Genomic DNA, 21069 nt, shown 5'->3' with positions numbered 1-21069 from the left:
AAAATCAAGGAAATAAGTTTTCTTAAGGATGACACCAACTGATACACTAAATGCTAATTTTACATTCTAGTTGACTATTATTTCTGACATGAAGTTAAAATCTGCAAACAGACTGCACTAGTTTAACAAGGTACCTGAAAAGAGAAATATATAAAAACGCTTCATAACCCAGAAGTAAAAGGTTCAACAGCCTAAATTACACCATGTAATGACAAACCAAAAATACCAATGATCTTTTTTACATGTTCATATCAGATCAATACAACTGTTTAGCAAGAAAACAAAAGTTGCTCGTGGGTAAATCAAATGTTATTTTGACTATATTAAATTTATTCATTAAAATTGCATGGTAATGGTTTATATTAATTTATTTCCACCACCTTGCTCTTTAATACATCACTACCTTTTAGTCTTTAACTTACATGTGAAAAGCAAATCTAACATTTGTTCAATTACATCTTTACACAATTTTAGGAAACCCCAAAGAAACCTTCTGCTATGCAGAGATAAGCCATGCATTGAAATAAGTACAACAGAAAATATCTAGGTAAGAAAGAAAATTACAAAAAGACAAGAGTAAACTGAGCAATATACCTGTTTGCTAATGTCTGCACTTCTGCATGCTTTTCTTTGTATGTAGTTTTATATCCTTGAATAAAAGAGAGGTAGGATTTGGGAGTCACATGTGTAGAACGTCTGTATCTTTGAAAGTAATCAGAACACTTCTCCGCCACTCCATCCTGGAATGAGCCCATACACTGCACAATTTCCTTCTTTGTCTCAGCAGTGCAGTCCATATCATATGAGGACAGGAAATGTTCAGATACTTAAGAAAACAAGAACAACATTCAAATAAGTAAGTGTTCAGGAAAGACTCTTAGCTTATAAACAAATCAACATGGATCATCACTATGTATACATGGCTATGTATACATAGTATGTATACATAATCAGTCTCTTCGAACCTAGACGATTCTGTGATTCTGTGATATATATATACATGGCTATGTCTCATGACAAAGAGAAGTATTTCACCCGATTTATATCATCTGCTAAAAGCAGATATCTAAAAGCAGATGATATAAATCATCTTTGCACCACTTACTCAAATATATTTGGCTCAGTATGTTTCAACTTTAAATTGCATTATATATCTAACAGTTCACAAAAATTCTATCTTTTAAAGGGTGGTATAGATTACACCAGGCAATAGCTGCAGAAAAGAGAACACCACAGGAAGAAAAGTCTTTATGCAAATGTTACTGGCAATCTGACATTCATCTTATCATTGCATTCTATAAATTTAGAATGTAAAGATTAATTATCAACCAACTTATTGACAGTTGTGACATGGGAGATACTTTCACACTGCATCAACAAGATACTGTGTCAGAGCTCACCCAGCTTCTGAAACCCTGGTCTTCTTCATTCTACACCAGCAGATTCTTAAATTCTTCCACACTTTCAGTAAAAACATTATAGCCAACAATCTGGTATCGTTTCTCCTCCAACATGTGCAACTACTTTTTCTCCCTGAACCTGTCCAACTGCTAGATATCAAGGATTATATAAACACAGACTCCCTCTCTATGCCTGATCATAAGCATAGTTACTAAGTCACTTTTTTTAGTGGTATCTTGCTTTCTTTGTTAATGCTTTAAGCCTTCTTTAAGTGGAATTTTTCTTCTAATGGTATTCAAAGCCCTTCCTTTGTTAAACACATTTCAACAGCAAGGAGAAAACATGTCCATCAAATTTTTGAACCAAGCAACTTTCTTCTGCCAGTGTGCTGGAAAAACAAGTTTTGCTTGCATTCAAAGCGATTAAAACAAGTTCATGACCACCAGTCACAGAATTAAATATCCCTGAAGACAAAACCTACACCTACCTGCCACTAGAGCATCCTTAGGCCACCGGCTGAACCAATCTATAGTGCATCCAGAAATGAGAGCAGGGAACTTCAGGGCCCTGTTTCGAAATTTTTCACCTACTGGTGAAAAGCAAAGAACCACATGGAGGTTCTGACGGACTCTGGTCATGAAGTAGTCATACAGAACTTCACTGGTTGGAGGTCTACGTGGATGTTCCTTTTTCAAGGCAGGTATGAGGTCACTAATGATCTCATCTATTTCATCGCGTGCAAATAAGTTTGACACCTTTGAGAAAAAAAAGAAGTTGTTTTGTTTTTTTTTCCTTGTTTTAGGAAATCATCCCAAATAGAGTATATAAACAAGACTGACTCAATGCATAGTCTTTCTGGAAAGAATACTCATTTCAGACACACAAGTTATTAGGACCCAAACCACTCCTTTAAACCAGAACTTTTTCTGAAGTGACTCCATTATGCACACTGAAATCCAATTTGCTGTAAAAATAAAATCCATTCTCCCATGTGAAAAACAGAGCATTCTTGTCCAATGACATTTGCTTACTTCTCTTAATATCCTACTAAGTAGCAGAGATTATACGAAAAAGACACACATCTTGAAAAAAACTCACAGAGTTTGACAGACAGTTTCTCTGTATGGAAAGATGATGCTCATTCTAAATTTTACCATAGTTCTGTCTCACTCTATAACCTAATAAAAAGATTTACTTCAATTTTAATAATATGGTAATGATAATAAGCAATCAAGTGTTATTTTGTGAAAGTGTGCCCTTAGATATATAAAAGAATATTAAAATAAATTCAGTTATTGCTTCAGGGTTTTTTTTAAAAGCAAAAAAAAAAATCTCATCAGAAAGCATCCTACCTCTCCTGATGATAAAACATTGTTCAGGTATTCCAAGAAAGACTCATCTTTGACCTCATTGTCTGTAAAAAGAAAACATACACCTCTCCCTTGCAGTCCTGATGTTCTGTACAAGAGTTTCAGATCTTCCATCAAGTTTGAAGTGTTGTACGATCTACAGGAAAACAGTCCTATTAATGTTTAATCCTTTTAAAAAGGGTATCTAGTTAAAAGAAAAAAAAATACAACTAGCAAACTTGAGAAAGAAATAATGTCTTGGAACTTATGGCAAAAATGTGCCAACTGTCCAAGAATTTTGATTTAGATTAGCTGGAAATACATTGCTCATTTCAAATTTTCCCATTAAATAGCTAATCCATTCTTTTCTTTCCTGATCTCTTTTTCACACAGCAGCAAAGGAATTCAAAACATTTAGCTTCTCTACGATGAGGTTTTCTTATTTGAGTGCTGAAAATATTCCTTGATCATTGAGATGTTCTGTAGACACTTTGGGAGGCACTCATATTGTCATTGAAAGACTTATAACTATTTATTTATTTTTAATTTATTTTGTGAGTTATTCAAAAAAAAAAAAATTGGACTGAATACTATAAAATAAGGTAATATATACCTGGAAAAAACTGTCAAAATACTGGTATACATCAAACATCATATTTATCAAATTAACAGGCAGTGGATAAGTATTCTATCTCCTCACACAAGGCATTATTTCAAATATTGTAAGATAAACTCAGAAAGCGTTATGGATAGATACCACAAACAAATATGTTTAGTTCAGTGCAGTGCACTGTATAAAGACAGAGTGTAATAATAACTTCCTACTGCCAATATTCCTTCCCACTCAGTGAAACGTACTAAAAACGTTACTATTTCGAAGAAGATAAAAGCTTAGACTCACTGTATAAAATCAAGTAAATTTAGACAATGTGAAAGGATTTTTCATGTTTTTATACTCGAGGCAACAGTGCTTAGTCTACATTGCACTTGTTCTTTCTCCCACTGCAGAGAATGGAAGCCTAATTTATTTAAAGGAAGACAAAGTATTTATTGGCTTAAATTTTAGTTTACGCTCACCGTGTTAGCGTGATCTGGAATGTATCATAGCCAGCTATGAATGATGCCAGTCTTGTCAAGCTCTGCTTTCCTGAGCCACCAACTCCAACTAAAAGAGCATTTCCACGAGGAGTACGAATCACCCGAGAAATCTGTAGATTAAAGCCATCTATTGCTAAAATATGTAATAGTTACATACCCCAAAAATCCAATGCTACTGCAGTAATAAAATTATGTTAGAAATGCAGAACAAACTGAAATTTTAGGTTTTAATTCAAGGAGTCTATATTGCTATTAATTATATCCTGTGGGCATTTGTACTTCGCAGTATTTTCTGTAAACCTGCCAGTAATAACCGCTTGATCCCACCACTGCAAACTTTCAATTATCAATAGAACTGCATCTCACACTTCCACAAAGCATAAGCAAATTGCAGTAGTGATGCACTCTCATAGCATTTAAGATTCTTTAAATTGTGAAATAAATTATAATTTCCACAGTACTATAGTCTATGGACAACTTTTGTAAGACTCATCTCTCCGGGTTCTTTCATTGTCACCAGAAAGACAAGTTGTCCCAGGACTATTAAATTCAGGAAGAACAGTCCCCCACAGGAGGTAGAAATTTTATATTTATAATCAAACTTTTTAAGCTTCTAGTTTACTTGATTATACAAATGCACAATATCAGTATGAATACTTGTTCTCTGTGAAACATTGCCCATGTAGGTCCCCCTCTCTTTCCCGTTTGTTATTTCTCTTTTCAAGTGAAAGGTAGTAGTTACTTACTACTCCCCATTTCAACTCATCACAGTGCACTGTAAATGAACACACCCTTTGGAATTTAAAGCAAGCATATTTTCAGCACTGTGAACTGCATGCAGAACTTGTTCCACTGTCCACTGCCAAAAAACAGTACCAGAAAATCTGGAAACAGGGAGATGTTGTCGTATGCTGAGAAAATATGTCTTTAAGCATAGGAGAGGAACTTACTCCACACCCCACCAATTGCACATGGACAGACACTTGCAGCTCACAGAGCAGCCTGCATTCATTTCTGGAACAGCATGGAGCCACTTGCCCAACCAGCTGGCAAGCAGCCAGTCTCCTCTGAACACGCAATGACACGCAGCACTGTTTCCTGTTCTCTTTATTACCTTCAATATCTCTCTGATGCCTCTAGAATTCCATCATGCCATTAAGCAGTCTGAGTCTGAAATGCAAGTCTATTTACTTGCAATTCCTGTAGCAGACTTTTCCACAAGTTATTAAAAATCAGCATGTCTGCTTCTTGCACTTTTAAAATTACATACATCATATATTGAATTAAAATTGCTATTTTTCATAGGTTAATGTTTACAAGCAAAGATAAAATCAAGTATGAAGGCTTATTCCAAGCATACTTAATATTTGACCTGAGAAATAAAAATATATTTGCACACCACCCTCAGAATATTACTGATTGCTTCAATTACGTCTAGTTGTTGATTTTTTCTGGCAGAGGCACACAGGCTGTACGCTCAGAAGCTTTGTTCTAGGGTTAAGATACTCTTCAATTTTAACTTGTTCAAGTGATGCTATGTCAGCTCAGATTAGGCATTACCTTAACTGTGCTCACCTAGCTTTCTCCTAAAGCCTGGTCTCAACTCTCGCTAAGGTATAAAGCTCAGACCTGCAGAGCTGTAAATGCTGATTTCAAGAATATGGGATCAGACAAGCACTGTCTATTCATTTTATCCAAGAGAACATTAAGATAATGTTTCAAGTATTTATCAGCTATCAGAGAGAGAGAGAGATTTTGGCCAGATCCTGAATTTATACAGGACTTTTTACTAGGAGTAACCCAGAAATTTGGTAGCAATTGTGATGATGATTTAACAATTTTAAAAAAGAATTCCCCAGCAGAATAGCATCTATTTTGCTTTGAAAATTGCAGATGCAAAGTGTTTGTATAACTCAATTTAAATTATTTTTATATTTATTTTACCATTTGTTAGGATAGTGCAACCCGATATTCAATTCTTAAATTTTTTTATAAGAAATACTGATAACTTCATTGCGCGACTGAGAAATAATAGTTTTCCTTTGTATGAAATCTATTATATACGAACAACCCTATCAAATTACGGCTAGGTCTAATCCATAGTCAAAGAAATTTTAAGAGTGAACATACTGTGGATCTACAAAGAAAGTTCAGACTAGATTTATTCCCATTCTGCTGTACATACTTCTTCATCAGCAGCCTATTATGTCCTAACCTGAATTTTATTTCACTCATTCCAAAGAGAGGAAGGGCTCTTAGAAGAATTAATGAGAAGAAATGTTGAAAAAGAGTTAGATACTTCAGACCATGATCTCACTAGATATAAAAGATAGATATAAAAGAATAGTTCCATCTGGTGTATTTTCAGAAGACTGGAGTTTTAATACTTGGTCAAAGGGTGAAAGAAACTTTTATAGCAAAAAATGGCTTGTTTCAATTTTAGAAGTATTTTACCTTGATTTGTACATACCTTCACTCATTTTCAAACACAGCCAAGTTCATATCTGTAAGGACATGTGGAAAAGAGCAACAATGATAAAAAATGTCAATCCAATAAAACTGTACCTTTACTAAATGAATCATAGCATCCTCAAAGAAAACCATGTCCATTCCGGTACCACGGACATTCTCATTGTATGTTTGTAAAAACTTATTTAAACGATTCCGTAGCTGATGAAAGCAGTAAATTGGCTCATAGATTTTTGGGATACCCAAATTAACTTCCTCTAATTTTTCACCTAGAACAGAAAACAAGTAAAAAATCTTTAATGGTTTAAATGACTGAAGAAGGCAAAATGTAGGGATGAGTAAGACAAAGTAATTAAAAATCCCTAAGCAACCAAAGCAAGATTTATTATACATAATATTGCATATTAGATATATGTATAAGAATGCTACTTGTACTCTTTCTACAAGGAACAATAAAGTTCAGCTACTTAATTTTTAAAGGCAAAACCAGCAAAAACTAAGAAGCCTTCTTTCTCTACCTCTGAAACATGAATAGTGAAAACCTGAAATTAACTTAGATGCTAGAAGCAACATTAGCAACAGAAAATAAATAAATATTGTAGACAAAAATTGCAATTTTTTTAATAGAAAAATGTTGCAAGTTGATTAAATCTCTGCACTAGAGAAAAATACTACTAAAATAAATAAATTTACACACACAAGAAATGTATGTTCACTGTAAAAAGATAAATATTTGTTTCAGCAGGGATCTGAAAACCACAAGAAATTGTCTCCTTCTTATCCAAAGAAAAGGAGGAAATTGTGCTACTGTCTCACATTGCCATTCATAAGCATTAATCATGCTTATAGCGGTCATGAGCTCCACTAGGAAAAAATGTTAGAGCAAATAGAATCAAAGCATGGCTGAGGTTGGAAGAGACCTCTGGAGGTCATCTGGTCCAACTCCCCTGCTCAAACAGGGCCACCTAGAACCTAGGACCATTTCTAGGTGGCTTTCCAATACCTGAATAATTGAATATTCCAGGTGCAAGTAAGTTTCTTAGAAGTTGAATGAGACGTTTAAGCAACTAAGTCTTACTCAGCTACAGATAAGGACCTAATAAGAAATACAGCAAGGAGTTAAACTGTAGTGATGTTTTTACATTTCTGAACCATTTAGGAGAATTATGTCAGCTTTATCTTGTTCCTGCAGTTTTATTATTAATGACAAAAGACATCTTGATCAAGTACCAGACCTAAGAAAGGGCAGACATTTAAATTATTTACAGAGGCAGCAGGTATAATGTATTAAACTTTTCCCTAGCCCCAAGATTCAGAATCACAAGTACTAAATAGCAATGTCAAAGCTAATTGATAAAAAAACACCTTCGTACAGTTTGAAGGTCTGCAGAACACAAGCATTACTGATGATTTTTGTGAAGCTAAGGTCTGAAAGTTGAGCTAAGTCAAAGTTTTTTGAGCTACTTCATCTCATCTCTGTGTATTAATCTCAGGGACAAATACATTGCAGTAGTACAAACCAAATAGATACAGGGCATATATGTCAACATTAGCCTGAGGATAGCATTATTTAAAATTATGTCAGATGTCTTTTTTAAGTATTTAAGAGCTCAGAAACACAGCTTCTGCTGTTACACTTCATCATAATGCTCAATACTAAATTCTGTTACAGGGACAGTTAAAACAAAATTACAGTTTTTATGCTTTCCACTTAATGCAACAGGAGGGGGTTCTCAAGACTGACACACATATAGAGGATGAAACAAACCCTTTCTAAATTCAGGCCTCTGACTTTGTATTTAGATGAAGTTTCACGTCAAAAGGCATATTACAGAGGCACACATAGTTAAATGTTGAAAGTTATTTTGAGAAATACATGCTTCTTTTTACATTTATTTTTTGATAATGCGGATTCAAATTTTCTCATTAAAAGTCACTTCTCGCTCTCTCTATATGCATTCTGACTTATATTTCAGTCCTCTCTATATTGACACAGTTCACAAGTCATTTAAGGACATAATTGGCTGTTTTCTCACGAGTTTACTTTCTACATGTATTTCATTACTTTAACTCAAACATTTCCTACCCTTTACTCTCCTATTGTCACTCCTTTCTGAGTACTTAAATTATCCAAGAAATTTAACCACTTGCATTTAACCACTTATGCCAACTTTTTGTTCCTTCCACTACACACCAATATGATGATATGAACATATAATTGAATCACTCAGTAGTTTAATAATGACTTTCCCAAACCAAAAACAATTATTCCTTGTTCTTATGTATCTACCAAGAAATATTGCCAGGTTATGTAGTTATCTGGGTCTGCAATGCACTGTTTTTATTTAAAATACACAAAGACATTGTTACAAGCTACATGAAAAATTCAAATGGTTTTACTAGTTTTCCATAGATTTTGAAGTAACTCCTATCTGCTATAAAAGCATGTATCATGTATGTTCTAGAAGTTACTGAGTAAGCCCAGAGACATTCGTATACCTACTATGTTCATGGCTGTTCTATACAGATGACCAGAATAAATATACAGACTTATCCCATAAACATTATCATGTGCCACAGATGATAACATAGACTACACTGGACAGTCACTGGACAAGACAGACACCTTTGATGCATAACCTTACTATGCATGTTGAGACATATTTACATTAGCATCTATTTCATCAAACCCCTTTCCCTATTCTTGCCATATCCATGGTTATCAGAGCCAATCCTTACCAGTTCTTTCAGGTCCCTCCCTTAAGAAGTCAACAAAGAATGCATCAATTTCAGGATTCAGCAAAGCTTTTTTTTCTTCAAATTCCTCCTCGATGAGTTTTACCACAACTGTGTTAAACCACTTTACATCTTCTGAGGTTGTGAAACGATCAGCAATAACACACTTACATTCATGCTTCCACAGTTTTATCAGTACCTATTTAAACAAAATACAAGATAAGGCTTGCAATAATATACATATGTCAATAAAACACATGCTTTTAAAATATTTTTAAAATCATATTAAAGCTGGAAAAGAAACAGTGGTATGTTTGGTTACAGTTGGCAAAGATGCCTTGGGCTCTTTTTACCAAATAACCCTTTAATTTTATATTAACTGTGCCAGAAGCCTTTATCTACCATTCCAAACTGGAGCATATTTACCTAACTAAACGGTAGCCTTAGGACTAGATCCATACATGGTAACACATGTTTATACACTGATAAATTACTTCTGTAACCACAGAATCACAGAATCACAGAATTTTCTAGGTTGGAAGAGACCTCAAGGTCATCGAGTCCAACCTCCAACCTAACGCTAACAGTCCCCACTAAACCATATCCCTAAGCTCTACATCTAAACGTCTTTTGAAGACTTCCAGGGATGGTGACTCCACCACTTCCCTGGGCAGCCTGTTCCAGTGCCTCACAACCCTTTCAGTGAAGAAGTTCTTCCTAACATCTAACCTAAAACTCCCCTGGCTCAACTTAAGCCCATTCCCCCTCGTCCTGTCACCAGGCACGTGGGAGAACAGGCCAACCCCCACCTCGCTACAGCCTCCCTTGAGGTACCTATAGAGAGCGATAAGGTCACCCCTGAGCCTCCTCTTCTCCAGGTTACATTTGAAGTGGAAGGTGGGTGGAAATAACAGCATAACAGCATGAGCAATATCATGCCAAATATAAATGTCACACCCAACAACAAACCCAAATTAGTTAGAGTAAAAAAAAAAAAAAAAAAATGTATAGGTGTTTATATTATTCCTTGTCCAAATTTAATTTACCTTTAAAGTCCTTCTGTTTGGTCAGAGGATAGAATAAGGAAACCTAAAGGTTTTTAATTCTGGCAGCACTGCTTCTAATCCTATCAAATTACTACACAGTAGTAGAAAAAGTTCCAAGCACTCCTTGAAGAACTCATTTGATCCTACAGCACTTTGTATAACTGATGCATACTATATATGTTAGTCTATATATAGACTATATATATTAGTCTCAGAACTAATATGTAAATTCATACAATCAGATTTTGAGCAATATTTATATGTAAAATCACATTTGTGCTGTATATTTTTAGTTTTGAAAATTAAAACCAATTCTAAAATTTAAATTTCAGATATAGTAGAATGCAGGAGCTTATTCAACAACCAGGGAAGCACACTAAACACGAAGTGATTATGTAACCCAAACGTATAGCGATTTTTTACCATAACCATCGTTTTTCTAGCTCATCATGTTTCAGTGCTCAAAACACTAATTGGCTTTTCCTTAAAATACCTGAAGGAAAACTGATGCATAAAGTACTCTTTTTTTTTTTTTTTTTTTTTTCCTGGAAGAAAGGTGGATTATGGAAAAAAAATCACATTGACTTGTTATTTTCTCTTCCTTTTAAGTTGTTAGCCAGAAATCAATTGTTAGACAGATATTAGGCAGTGACTGAAAGTCTCAAGAAGACACTAGCTGGGAGAGGAGAAATATTCATCTATTCTAACCAAGATAGACGCACTTTTATCTATTTAAAATAAAGTTCACTGTTTCTCATAACTTTCTTTGCTCCCTGTTTTTAAATAAACTAGCATTTGTCAGGAACAGTATAAAAGCTAGCCCTCTCTCATAAAAAAAAGTTTGAGTCATAGTCTGGAAACAAAGTTCTTATTTGAGGTGGCACTGTAAAAACTGAAAAAAAAAAAAAAATGTCCTTGCCTCAAAAAAAGTTTAAAAATGTTTTTCAGTCAAAAAGGATTTGTTTCTAACACAAATTCAATTGCCAAGAAGTTAGACTCTTCATCCTCTTTTTTTTTTTTCCCCCCCACTAATTGTATACTAATTGACTATATAATAAAAACACTGTGATTCACTTACCTTTGGTTCATTGATGACTTCTGATGTAGTATTCAGCATTCCTTGCCAAATTCTTGAGAGATCTCTAAGGTTGAAGACATAATGGAACTTGGCTGGTGTGGGCAACATTTTTAGCTTGGTAATCTGCCACAGCCTGCGTGTCAGTGGCACTAGCTTGGCTACGGTTTCTTTCACATCTTCTGAAAATCCCCTCTCACTGCAATAATGCCCTTCTCCAATTACACCTTTGAAAATGAAAATTGCCAAATGAAAGATTTTCTAAGAGACATTAGCACAACAAGAGTTATGATCTTTTCAAGTGTGTTTTTATGTTTGTTTGTTTGGTTTTTAATCCCCAAAATCTTAAAAAAAAAAAAAAGGCTTCCCAGTCTTCCTTATTCAAATCTTGATTCTCTTGGTGTTACAGCATATCATGCCACAAACACACTGGACATTTAGGTTTTAATGAACCAGCCTCTGAAAGTCTACTTTAGTCTACCAAAGCAGTTCACAAACCCTTCATATATTCAATCACTTCTCTGAGAACAGTATATTCCCGTCTTTTGCAACAGCCTAGCTATTAATCGCTCATTCTTAGCACCAGTAGCCACCAGTAGCACCTTAACAACTCTCCAGAATTGCCACCAAAATAAGAAATGGTCTTCATGTCTAACCCTTGGCATACCAGTAGATCCTGAGATATGACTGGGTCCAAAAAATTGCAGATTACTGAAGTTGCTGTTGGGGAGCAAGTGCTGTAGGAAAACGTGTTAGTAAGCAAATTAGAATGGTATTAAGCCTTAATGTTAATCACAATATTTAGAGGGGGGGGGATAAAGAAAAAACAACTGCAATTTTCAGTAATTGGATGAATACAAAGCTAATTTATTTTTACCAAAAATTTTGTCAATAGAAGAATTAGACGGCAGAGTACAGTTGAACACAGAAAAGTGCCTCTTGAGTCTCTGTGGAATGTCATTGCGGCCTCCCCCAGGATGGATCATGGCAGCCAAAAACTGAATATCCACAATGTTGGTAAATTCGCCTGGCTTTTCCAGATTATACAGTCCTTTCTGTTCCATAAGCTGTCTTACTATCTCATTAGTAACCTGCAAAATAGCCAGGTAGTACATAACAGAATATTATACACACAACTAAATGAAATAAAAAACATACTAATGTACTTGAAAGTCCAATAAAGAATATAACATTATTTTCTCCCTAAAGTCCTTGCTTTTTATTTGTTTGTTTGTTTCTGGAGAAAAATGTACTGCTAGGAATAAGCATACTTAAGTTGTCCTTTCCAATTGTAATATCTATGGGCAAGAATCCTGGTGGAAGTAGAATTCCTAGCTTAGAATTAAACCCTCATTCCCAAATTCAGTCTTGCTTGTATTTTCGTATGTTGCATCTGCTACCAAATATTTTGATGAAATTTCCATGTGTAACAATCAGAAATGAAAAATGCTTTTTCAAGCTGCAAACACAGGATTAGTTCCATACAAAAAAAAAAAAAAAAAAAAAAAGATTTCTTCCCTTAGCCATAAATGGAACCCCCTGCTTTCTTGTTTGACCAACCCATTGACAGTACACTGTAAGAGTATACTTCTTCAGAAATTCTAACATTTAATTAGTTTCCAATGCAGTATACTTCAGAAATATTTTGCCAATATAGATAATGATTACTTCAATTAATTTCTGAAAGCAGAAGTCAGTTCTTACCTGTCAAGCTCATAAATTTTAATTATTGTCTACAGTTTGCTATCACAATTTGTGTGCCAAGAGGTTTATTTTAACCAACATTTATTGTTTTGAGTCAAAAATGATTATTTTAAAAACTGTGTTAAAATTATACAGCCGTGTTTTAACTGGCTAACTGAGCATCTCCAAGGCTCAGTTCTAGGGCCAGTCCCGTTTAATGTTTGTATCAGTCATCTAGATGCAGGAGAATCGTGCATCCTCAGCAAGTTTGCTGATTACGCTGGAATCATAGGGAGGTACAGGTGACTGTCTGGAGGGATGAGAGACTTTGCAGAGGCATATAGTTAGATTGGAGCACTGGGCGATTAGCAACAGCATGCAGTGCAACAAAGGTAAATGCAGGGTTCTGCACCTGGACGTGTGCAGACTGGAGATGAGTGGCTGGGGAGCAGCTCAGCAGAAAGGGATCTGAGGGTGCTGGTTAACAGCATGCTCAACGTGAGGCATCTGTGTGCCCTGGTAGCCACGGGGCAAAACACATTTTGGGGTGCGTTAAACACAGCACAGCCAGCCAGTCAAAAGAGGTGATTCTCCTGCTCTATCTAGCGTTGATGTGGTCTAATCTTGAGCATTGTTTGTGGTTTGGGGCTTCACAATAGACACGTCCAGAGGAGGGCAACAAAGTTCATAAACGGCATGTCCTGTGAGGAGAGGCTGTGGACATTTGGGTTGTTTTCTCTGGAAAAAACGAGGCTCTGCAACTCTAAGAGGAGGGGAAATGCAGAGGGAGGCGCCAGTCTCTGCTCTCTGCTCCCTGATCACTGATGGCAGGACGGAAACAGCACAAAGCCGCACTAGGGGAAGGTCAGGCTGGAAGTGAGGAAAATGTCTTTACTGTGAGGGTGGACACACGCTGGAACAGGCTTCCTAGCGAGATGGTTGATGCTCCATGGCTGTCAGTGTTCAAGAAACATTTATATAATGTCCTCATTAATACGCCTCAACTTTCATTTAGCCCTGAAGAGGTCAGGCAGTTGGGCTAGATGATCTTTGAAGGTCCCTTCTAACTGAACTGCTCTATTCTGTCTATTCTAAACTACTTTAGTCATTACACTTATTTTAATTAAGTTCATGATAATATTAAGCTGGATGGGTTCTTTAAAAAATACTTTATAAACTAAGCATAGATACCTTGTTTATCCTTTTATTGCCTGTCTGAAAAGAGAAGCCATTTTACAGTTTAAGAAGGAAACAAAAAAAATATTCTGTCTGCTTCTTTCCTTTTTTACAAAACTAACCTGATCTCCCCATTCATTTATTATGGGCATATTCACATCATCAATGAAGACTGTCATCTTTTTGCCTGCAGGCGGACCATATGTTGTTCCCATGCGCTTGTCCACATAACTTTCTATCGTGCGCTGTTAAAAAGCAATTATTAACAAAATTAGCCCTTCTTTTTCATACATGATTCATTCATTAACCATATTATGGGTAAGTATATAGCAAGTTTCTGTTACATAGATTTTTACAAATTTTGATTTAGAAGATTTAAACATCACATGCTAGAGGTCATTGCAGTAATCCAACTAGACTGTCTGAAATCTCGTGCTATACAGCATTAGGTTGGCATCAGATATATGAAATATACAGTGTAGACAACCATGCCTTAGTTTCATAATTTTGAAGCCATCTCAAACTTTTCTTTTTAAGTTTCAAAAAAAAAAAAAAAAATATTACAAGCAATAAGAGATAAAACTGTGACTACTAATTTTTGCCTGTTTGCTGATCTTCTCAATTTTAGGATATCACTTTAACATATCATTAAGATGCTTGTTTGACATTATTGCAAAAAATTAAGAAATCACCAGGCTTAGTTTTGTATATACAAACACTGAAATGGACTGGGACAACATTTCAGTTCTTTGATGTTAATGAGAATTGTAAAACGTATGCATCATCTTTATCTGCATTTGTATTCTGCTAATTTAATTTATAGTCTGTGTAGCTGAGGAGGACATTAAATAATCATTGCATCCACATGTGAGGGTAAAGGGAGGAGTATTCATCTCATGAGGGAGCGGAGAGGAAATGGATAGGGGAAAACAGTCATGCTCATCTGTTTGAAATGTAATGCTAAAGCTTCCGGTTCTGAAATTCAGTTTTGTTAATTACTAGTCAGACACTGAGAGCTTCAGCAAAGCTAAGACAATTTTTTGTCCTATTTTGCATAGAATAATGCAAAAATATCATAAAACTTCTAATGAATTTTAATAATCTTTTATTGTGATATATATTTCTTTTGTCTGTCTTCTGCCAGTTCAACTACCTGCTAGCTAGTATCTGTAACACTATGACAAATTAAACATCTGTTAATATTGCAAGATTAATATTGCAATAATCTGTCAGATCTGACAGAAGTGATTCTTGATGACTTTTCCAGCAGAAAACAAAATACTTCATAAAATCATTAAGTGATAATTCACAGACACAAACTGAAGAGACTTAATGAAATATCTTTGTTTAGAAGCATGCTTACCACCACTTTTTTTCTTTCATCTTCTTACTATATATAAGCAAGCTATGTAAATATATGTATATATAAGCTATATCTTATAGATGACACATTGAGTTTATAGACAGCACTTCTGCTTACAGCACAGACAGTGCTTAGGCTTGCATATGAAACCACATTAAAAATATTTCCCGTATATTTATCGCCAGCAGGTTAAAGAATCTTGAAATAATTCAAAGTAGCTCAGCAGAAATTTGGACAGGCAGTACAATGCAGGATTTAAGGATTCATAGTTCTGTTTAGAGCAGCTGCACTGCATGTGTTACTTTTTAATGAGTAATATAAATTACTCAAAATTAAATTGCAGACTGCACACACTATGACAGATTGTTGTGGGTAGCACTTACTTTAAACATGGATTTTAGTGAAATCTGAGTGAAGTTGCCGACAGCTCTACCCAAGTAGTGAGAACTGATGTATTTGACATTAAAAATATTAAGTATGATGAAGGAAATAATAAGCATGGTATTGATATAGTCTAAAAATAGCTCAATAACTATCAAAGAAGTTAAAGGACACACGGTTTACAGAAGTCTTTTTAAACCATGTGCTTCATCCATTTCAGCAGGTTCTTTTTTGTTTCTGCACTCATCTGCAATTAAATAAACCACTTTCAGCAGTATCTTCCCAATAAATTCTCAGTACATCCATTAGTCTCTGATTCCAGTCATGTTATTAGAAAGTGAATGACTACTATACCTGGAAAATTAATGGTGTAGTTGCAGATGAAAAATTCAAGCTCTTAGCCATGTGGCTTTCAGGGTTATATTTTGACATAAAACCTTTGATGATAACAGTCTTTGCAGTTCCTTGCTCACCAATTAGTAGGACAGCCTACACAAAGACAACACAGAAATAAGATGACACAAAAGAGCCATGTGTTTTAGCAACACCTCACCAATCCCATGTACCTTTTACACAGAGATGAAATTAGAAAAAATTTTAACAAGGGATGTGTAGAAGCAAAATACTTGATGTCTTTGCAGGCTTCACTAGTTAAACGTGCAGCTAATGGTCTTGTCAGATAGTAGAATTTAATGAGCAAAGAAGTAGATCATTCAAATAACAGAAAAAAAGGAAGTACTGCCTAGAACCTCATCATCTGAAGGATTTCAGTCACTGCTGTTATTTTCTATATACTGCTTATTTGACATAGTTTTGGTGAAGAAGGGGTTGCATACCCTAAATTAAGGTGTATGAATGCTGTAACTGCTTCATCTGGCAGAATTCCTATCAGCAGAGTCTGGCACTCCACTGCTCTTTGTTCTCCCCAGAAATCGCAGGAAAGAATCACTTCTGCTCTGACCTGGCTACATTGCATTCCCATTATTTCTGCAACTGGAGGGATGGGTGTTGGAAAGACAGAAAAGGCTGGAAGCATTAATATTCTACAACTCACGTAATATTCATATGAACATAGCCCCTGGAATCACTATTATTGTTTTATTTCACACAAAAAAAATGAAATTCTTCCTCTTCAATAATATCCAGTTTCAGTTCTAATTCAAAAACGTCATCGTGCATACTATTATCATAATTTAGATGTGAAATACTGGCAAAGTACCTTGCCCTGTTTTGCAATAGTTTCAATAAGGAAATCCATTCTCACGTTGTCAACATTTGGAACAAGAATGGAGCTGTACTCTGGAGTGCTGCTACTAGGATATACATACTCTTCAACACGTGTATTCCAGTGCATCCAATTACCTAATAGAAAAGAAATGAACTTAATGTTTCATAAATACAAGGCCTTTTCACTTATTTTATTTTCCATCAATGCATGTTATTCTCTGTAAATTCAGTCCAAAATTATCTAAGAGTCTTACTCCTCTTAAACCCCTGAGAAAAGCAACATGGTCCACTGTCCCAGCTGTTTCCTAAAATTATGACAAGAACACAATTTTCCAGCTTGTCTATTTTTGTTCACTTGACAATTCATTAGCACAAAATCCATGTAGATTTCTGTAGCAATGTATCCACATTCTGAATTCTCAAAGGCAACAGGGAAAAAGCTTTATGCAACATTACCGGTAAAGTGTAGTTGTAAAACTAAACACAAAATAAGCTACAAAAGAAAAAAAAAGCACAATTTTAAAAAAACTTCTAAGTTCTACCCCAAAGCACTCAACAGGGTAACTAACCATCAGATGCCACATAATAATCAAATATGGTATCTTCACTGCCTTCTGGAATACACGGAAGATCAAGCTTTATTGTTGCATGATTTCGAAGCCAGTGCTCCATTTTGCATCTGTCTTCCAGTTCTAGTAACGCTCCGACACTCCACATAAGAGAAAAGATATACAACCTTTCCAAGTATTTTGGAGTCAGTTCCCCTCCTTGCTCCTAAAGGATTAAGTTAAATTTTTGTTTTATTTCATTGTGTTTTCAGTAGCCTGAATATTCTACTTGATAATCACTAGTAGATAATCACTAGTAACATCAGGTTAAAAGCCTTCAGTTATGTTTAAATTTAGTGATGTTGTTCCCAACTAATAGACTGAATCAGTACCTAGTGGACCACAAAAAAAAAAAAACAGAAAACCACCAGCAAATACCACTTTCAATCACCCATTACAGCATTTGATCTGTTTATTTTATAGTTTATAATCTGGTAACAATCCATAAGATAAAATAAATAAATAAATAAACACCCTGAAGAAAAGCTGCTGATACGTGCTGTGTGTGTATTAACACCAAATCCAAAAGTGAAAAGAGGACACAGCCTAAGTACTGTCTTCAAAAGAAAAAGAATATATTCCTCACCATCCTGCATCTTCATTTATACTCCCAAGACATTAAAAAATCTCTCCACATAACTGCATGACTTACAATTATCTCCATTAGATAAATAAACATGAAAAACCCTACACTACTTTACCTTAGGTGGGATAAGACCTTGCAGCATATTAATGCTCTGCATAATCACAAAGGCTTCCAACATCTCAGTCTTGCTCTGCAGAGACTGAATACTGAAGCGGTGTAAGTCTGGGAATGACGAAGAGTACAGCTGACGTAGAATTTCAGCTTCTTGGAAGGAACGCCTTTTCAAAAATCCCTGTTACAGAGTACGGTGAGAAAATAAATTTAATTCCTGATGAAAGTCATTCAGTTCAGCTCTGCTAATTCAAAAGATCCTGAAAGCATGGAAAGTTGATTTTTCTTGAGAGGGATAGGGGACTCAGTTCCCTGTTTTTTGGGCACAGTTTGCCTAGCAGAAGTTCCAACTCTTTACTCAGGGTTGGATAACCACCAGAGGTTCAGCATGGATACTGAAGAATAAAAGCACTCAAAGTTTTTAACAGCACAAAAAGCATTCTTTCAAGTATTTTTTAATTACAATTGCTGTGATTAAACTCTTCAAAGAAAGAATTGATTTGTTCTTCACCATGTTAGCATTTAGCAGTGATACACACTCCCCTGGAAAAATCTGGCAATTGTGGAGAAAAAGTATTTCAGAGTGGATGACTGCTGAGTGTCCATGAACTTATGCTGTGTGCCTGATTAATAGTAATATTTTTATTGGGCATCTCTGTATCTGTAATGTTGGATAAACAAAACCTAATTAAAACTGTTTTATAAGATTTATAAGAACAGTATTTGTTCTTTGATGCCTTTAGCTGAAAGCAGTAACCTGCTTCTTAGATTTACTCAGAAGTCTTCCATCACTTCTGTAGTGGAATGCTTCTCATCTATTTCTCATGAATTTATTTCTCACATAAAATACACTCATCAGCAAAAATACTTGCATATTCTTGACCAAAATTCAAACTAATACTTGGAACAAATTGAAAAATAGTAAATACAATCTAAACATAACTTTTTTTCTCTTTCTTATTGTAAGGGTGGTTTAATACAGAAACAGGTTTCTCAGAGAGTCTTCTGGTGTCTATGTTGAATGTTGGAACTATGGAGATACCCAAAACCCACCTGGACACCCTATGCAACCTGCTCCAGTTGTCCTGTATTGAGTGAGGTGGGTTCTACTACATGGTCTCCAGTGACCCTTTCCAGCCTCAACTGTTCTGTGCTTCTATGATTGCTTTCCACACATCTACCTACATAATCTTCTGAAACTTTATCTTTTAAAGTCCAAAGTAAATAAATTATTACAAATAGGTAGATGTATGAAAAAGCTTTCTAGAGACAAGTACATGGAAAACAAAGAGCAAAAGATTCAATGGCAATACTTAAAATACATATCTGGAACTTAACCAGCTGTTCAGAAGATATTAGGGTAGATTAGAAAAGCTGGTAAAATATTATTGTTTTTCAAGGTGTTGATGAGTCATGGAACAAATACCTTTGACCACTTTGCAATATATGCTTAAGAAGCATGTTAGACAAAACTACCAATATGGCAAGTTTCAGATCTTGAATTGCTTATGCCTTGGTATACGATATCCCAAGAGGTTGCTATATTTAGTTATTTATAAACTATAATCACAGGAAATCTGAATATATACAATGTTCTCTTAAGCTATCTGTATTTTATTATTTTTCAAAATGCTTTTGAAATATCAACCAAATCTATGTTCACTTCAGCATCTAAGAAATAGGAACTAAAGAAAACAAACTTAATTCTGTTAGTAAAATAAGTAAACAATGCAAGATTAACAACTACACTGCCTGCTGGAATATGTATTATATATCACTACAAAATAGATTCAAAGGAAGATGGACTGGAAAAGACATCAAGATGTTTTGTTTTTGAAGTAAAAACAAAACAAAAACACAAATATGCTCTTGGCTCAAATGATAAATAACTACAGATTGCAATTTCACATTCAATTTCTTTTTTTTTTTTTATGTAGGGAAGGTGGAGGAGCAAAAGGGAGGTTGAAAAGGTTGTTTCACGGCTGAAATTAACTTCATTTGTTTTGTGTTATCTAAAAGCAAATAAAGAAAAAAAAAAGCTTCATGTTTTCCTTTTAAATGTTGCTACCACCAAAATAAAAGCATAAGATCATTATGGAATAAGTGAAACTACTTCTGTGCAACACTTACATCAAAACAACTAAATTTAGTCTCTGTATCACTTTGAAATGAGGAGGTAAATCAGGTCTGATAAAGCAAAATTAAATGCCCATTTTCTTTGCTTTTCCTGTCTTTACAGCTGAATCTATAGCTTGATTTAAACTGAAACATTCAACAAGCCGTTGTCTGCAAATAAACAAGGAATATATACCAAAACAAGGAGGCAGATTTGTGAACACCTAACATCAGTAGGCCATAGGCAGTGCTATAAGTATGGAAAGGAACAACACAAGTGGAATCTGGTGGAAGTCACTGTCCTAGATTAATATTTTTTCATTTACATTTTTCCAAGTATCTGTACTGATAAGGAATCGTGTGTTTTGAAGTTCAGTGGATTATCTCTCAAGGAAAACTGGTTTGGAATATTTGTGAACTGGCTCTTGCTGCATTTAAAACAGCTAAGCATCCACTATTTGAAAAAAAAAAAAAAAAGAAAAGAAAAGAAAAGGAAAAAAAAAAAAAGAGAGACACAAACTATTTGAAAAAAGCACATGAATGGAAGGATTGAAAACCAAACCAAACCAAACTGTAATATAAAAGCAAAAATAATTACCTTAATAATTGTGAGAAAAGCCCTATGGAAAACTCATGTAAAAGATT

At 34.9% G+C, this 21069-nt stretch overlaps 1 protein-coding gene across 1 annotated transcript in view; it reads right to left on the bottom strand.

Annotated features, from left to right (window-relative positions):
• The window catches only part of DNAH5 (dynein axonemal heavy chain 5), a gene marked incomplete at both ends in the record, with an annotated part of 122566 nt that overhangs the window by 36272 nt on the left and 65225 nt on the right, over window positions 1-21069 (bottom strand). Inside the window, 13 exons of the mRNA XM_084281489.1 lie at window positions 595-826; window positions 1889-2156; window positions 2754-2907; window positions 3828-3958; window positions 6414-6586; window positions 9057-9252; window positions 11178-11401; window positions 12052-12265; window positions 14156-14278; window positions 16132-16266; window positions 16997-17139; window positions 17574-17778; window positions 18314-18490. Of these exons, the coding sequence (XP_084137615.1) occupies window positions 595-826; window positions 1889-2156; window positions 2754-2907; window positions 3828-3958; window positions 6414-6586; window positions 9057-9252; window positions 11178-11401; window positions 12052-12265; window positions 14156-14278; window positions 16132-16266; window positions 16997-17139; window positions 17574-17778; window positions 18314-18490 (2375 nt within the window). The remainder of the gene's footprint in view (window positions 1-594; window positions 827-1888; window positions 2157-2753; window positions 2908-3827; window positions 3959-6413; window positions 6587-9056; window positions 9253-11177; window positions 11402-12051; window positions 12266-14155; window positions 14279-16131; window positions 16267-16996; window positions 17140-17573; window positions 17779-18313; window positions 18491-21069) is intronic.

This window comes from Netta rufina (genome assembly GCF_964035555.1).
Source record: "Netta rufina genome assembly, chromosome: 2".
Lineage (NCBI taxonomy): Eukaryota > Metazoa > Chordata > Aves > Anseriformes > Anatidae > Netta > Netta rufina.
The sequence above is the reverse complement of the archived record's forward strand: the minus strand, read 5'-3'. Positions and strand labels throughout refer to the sequence as shown.